Here is a 2240-nt window from a genome sequence, read left to right as displayed (position 1 = left end):
TTTACGAAATAACCCGCGACACTATTTTGGCCCCATCATGCATTGGGATCTCAATCCAGAATTCCAATGGGCAGGGGAGACTGTAGGAACTATGGGATAGCTATGGGATAGCTACCCACAGTGCAACGCTCTGGAAATCGACGCTAGCCTCAGTACATGGACGCTCACCGCCGAATTAATGTGCTTAGTGTGGCCGCGTGCACTCGACTTTTTATACAATCTGTTTTTAAAAAAAGGTTTCTGTAAAATCGGAATAATCCCATAGTGTAGATATACCCGTACTTCTCTGCTGTCAGTGGAGCTCTCATTTTAGTGTCACTGTGCCAGATGGCTGAGGTGAGCTCCTTTCACACCTCCAGGAAAGTGGCCTTGCACATCCCAAAGTTCTGCAGCCAGTGTTCGCCATAGCGATGTGATCCTACCAGTCAGTGCTTGTTTCTTGGGACAAGAACTGACACTCCACTGTGTTCAGCTGCTCCATGACTGCCAGCAGCAACCAGGCGTTGTTTCTTTCCATGGTTTCCAGCGGGGCTATTTGAAAGGAATTGTCATATTCTGCATGGTGACTCCTCTAGCGGCTCTGGAAATACTGGAGAATCAGGCGCGTGGTATTTGCAATAGTGAAGAATTGCGCGGGATTCATGCTTCTGTAGAGATGGTGAATGCGCGGGTTTGATAGATTTTTGAAAACAGGCATGAAATATGGGCTGTAGAACAGTGGGATAGCTACCCAAGGTAGCTCTCTGCATCAGTGAAAGCACTGCTAGTGATAATGTGCTCCACCGACACAAGGACCGTAGCATAGACATGCACAATCAACTTAGTTTCTGTGGTGGCTGTGTGTTGACTTGACTTAACTAAGTTGACTTAATTTTGCAGTGTAGACGTGCCCCTGAGTGTTCTAGTGAAAATTGTTTTTTGATTTAGCTGAGTTAAGAAACTTTGAAAATTGCATTTAGCAGTAAAATTTTAACCATAACATGCTATGTCATTTCTTAAGGAAGCTTGTGACTTGCATTTGTTCATGGCTAGCTTAGGCTTTGTCAGCATCCAAAAGTTGTACTGATTTTAACTAAATTGTTTTAGAAACTGGTTAAACTGGCGCAGGGTCCTTGTGTGGCCACTCCAAAATCAGTTTGAAAGTCTTTTTATGTTGATTTTAGATTAAGGTGATGAGGATCTGACATAAGTTTTTAAATGATATAAAGCATTCTTAAACCTATTTAAATAGTGCTGTTCTCTTGTGTGAATAAAATTTATTTAATCTGTTTCTAAAATGATTTAGTTAAATTTGTCTACACACACGTTTTACCAAGCTTAAACTGTGTAGTGAACAAATGCATCTCATAAGCAGTATGTTGAACAGAACCCTGTCTAGTCATTGCCTTTTTTTAATGTCTGTATTTCTCTAGATTCATCACTTGATATAGATTTATAGTTTATATCCATTTGCAATGTTTTACTTTTTACTTCAGATATAATTTTTTCTTATAATTTTATTTTTCATAATTATCTAAATATTTACATTTTAATGTACGTTTTTTCCAAAGGTTTGGGACTATTGTACTGGATTGCTAATATACCAGTCAGCAGTGTTAACAGGTATGGTTTTCTTTCTTTGTATGCCTGCCTTTGAAAGGAAAGCATCTTTCACACTAAGAAAAAAATAATGTCCACCTTTGTGGGTTGATATACTCAAAATAACAGTTAGCCAGTAAGTCCTAGGGCCTTAATTTGAAAATTTGAAGTCGGTGGGAACTGCAGCATCCCTGAAAATATGGATTTAGTGCCAAGTTAGAAATCTTTGGCCTACTTACCTTTAATTAGGCAAGTTATATTTTATGCATTACATATGCACATTTTATCTGTGTTGGTATTAGTGACATGCTTGGATTAGTGCCGTCTCATTTAGTACATATAGGTATTTTATGTTATACTAGTCCCCATTATATTTGAGCACCTTGTTCTTGTCATTCATCAGATGCTATGTATGGCACAAAAGAATCTTCCCATTTTGTGTGCATACTGTAATAATTTTTACATAAATTTTGTGTTAAAATTTTCTTAGGAAAATCACAATATATGGCATTTCCATGTTGTTTATGCTTATTTTTATTCTAATTAGGATACACACTGTCCCTACCTGCAGGTATATGGGATCTTGGGGAGCAATTACCACACAGGTGGGGTGCCAATCAATTTCTTTATTAAAGGAAAAAGGAAGTGGTGGGAATTTAACA

The 2240-nt window shown here is 38.1% G+C and overlaps 1 protein-coding gene across 1 annotated transcript in view; it reads left to right on the top strand.

Annotated features, from left to right (window-relative positions):
• WDR27 (WD repeat domain 27) overlaps window positions 1–2240 on the top strand; it is a 234081-nt gene that overhangs the window by 24559 nt on the left and 207282 nt on the right. Inside the window, exon 6 of the mRNA XM_075064119.1 lies at window positions 1551–1602. Coding sequence (XP_074920220.1) covers window positions 1551–1602 — 52 coding nt within the window. The remainder of the gene's footprint in view (window positions 1–1550; window positions 1603–2240) is intronic.

The sequence above is a fragment of the Chelonoidis abingdonii genome, chromosome 3, assembly GCF_003597395.2.
Source record: "Chelonoidis abingdonii isolate Lonesome George chromosome 3, CheloAbing_2.0, whole genome shotgun sequence".
NCBI classification, from domain to species: Eukaryota; Metazoa; Chordata; order Testudines; family Testudinidae; genus Chelonoidis; species Chelonoidis abingdonii.
The sequence above is the reverse complement of the archived record's forward strand: the minus strand, read 5'-3'. Positions and strand labels throughout refer to the sequence as shown.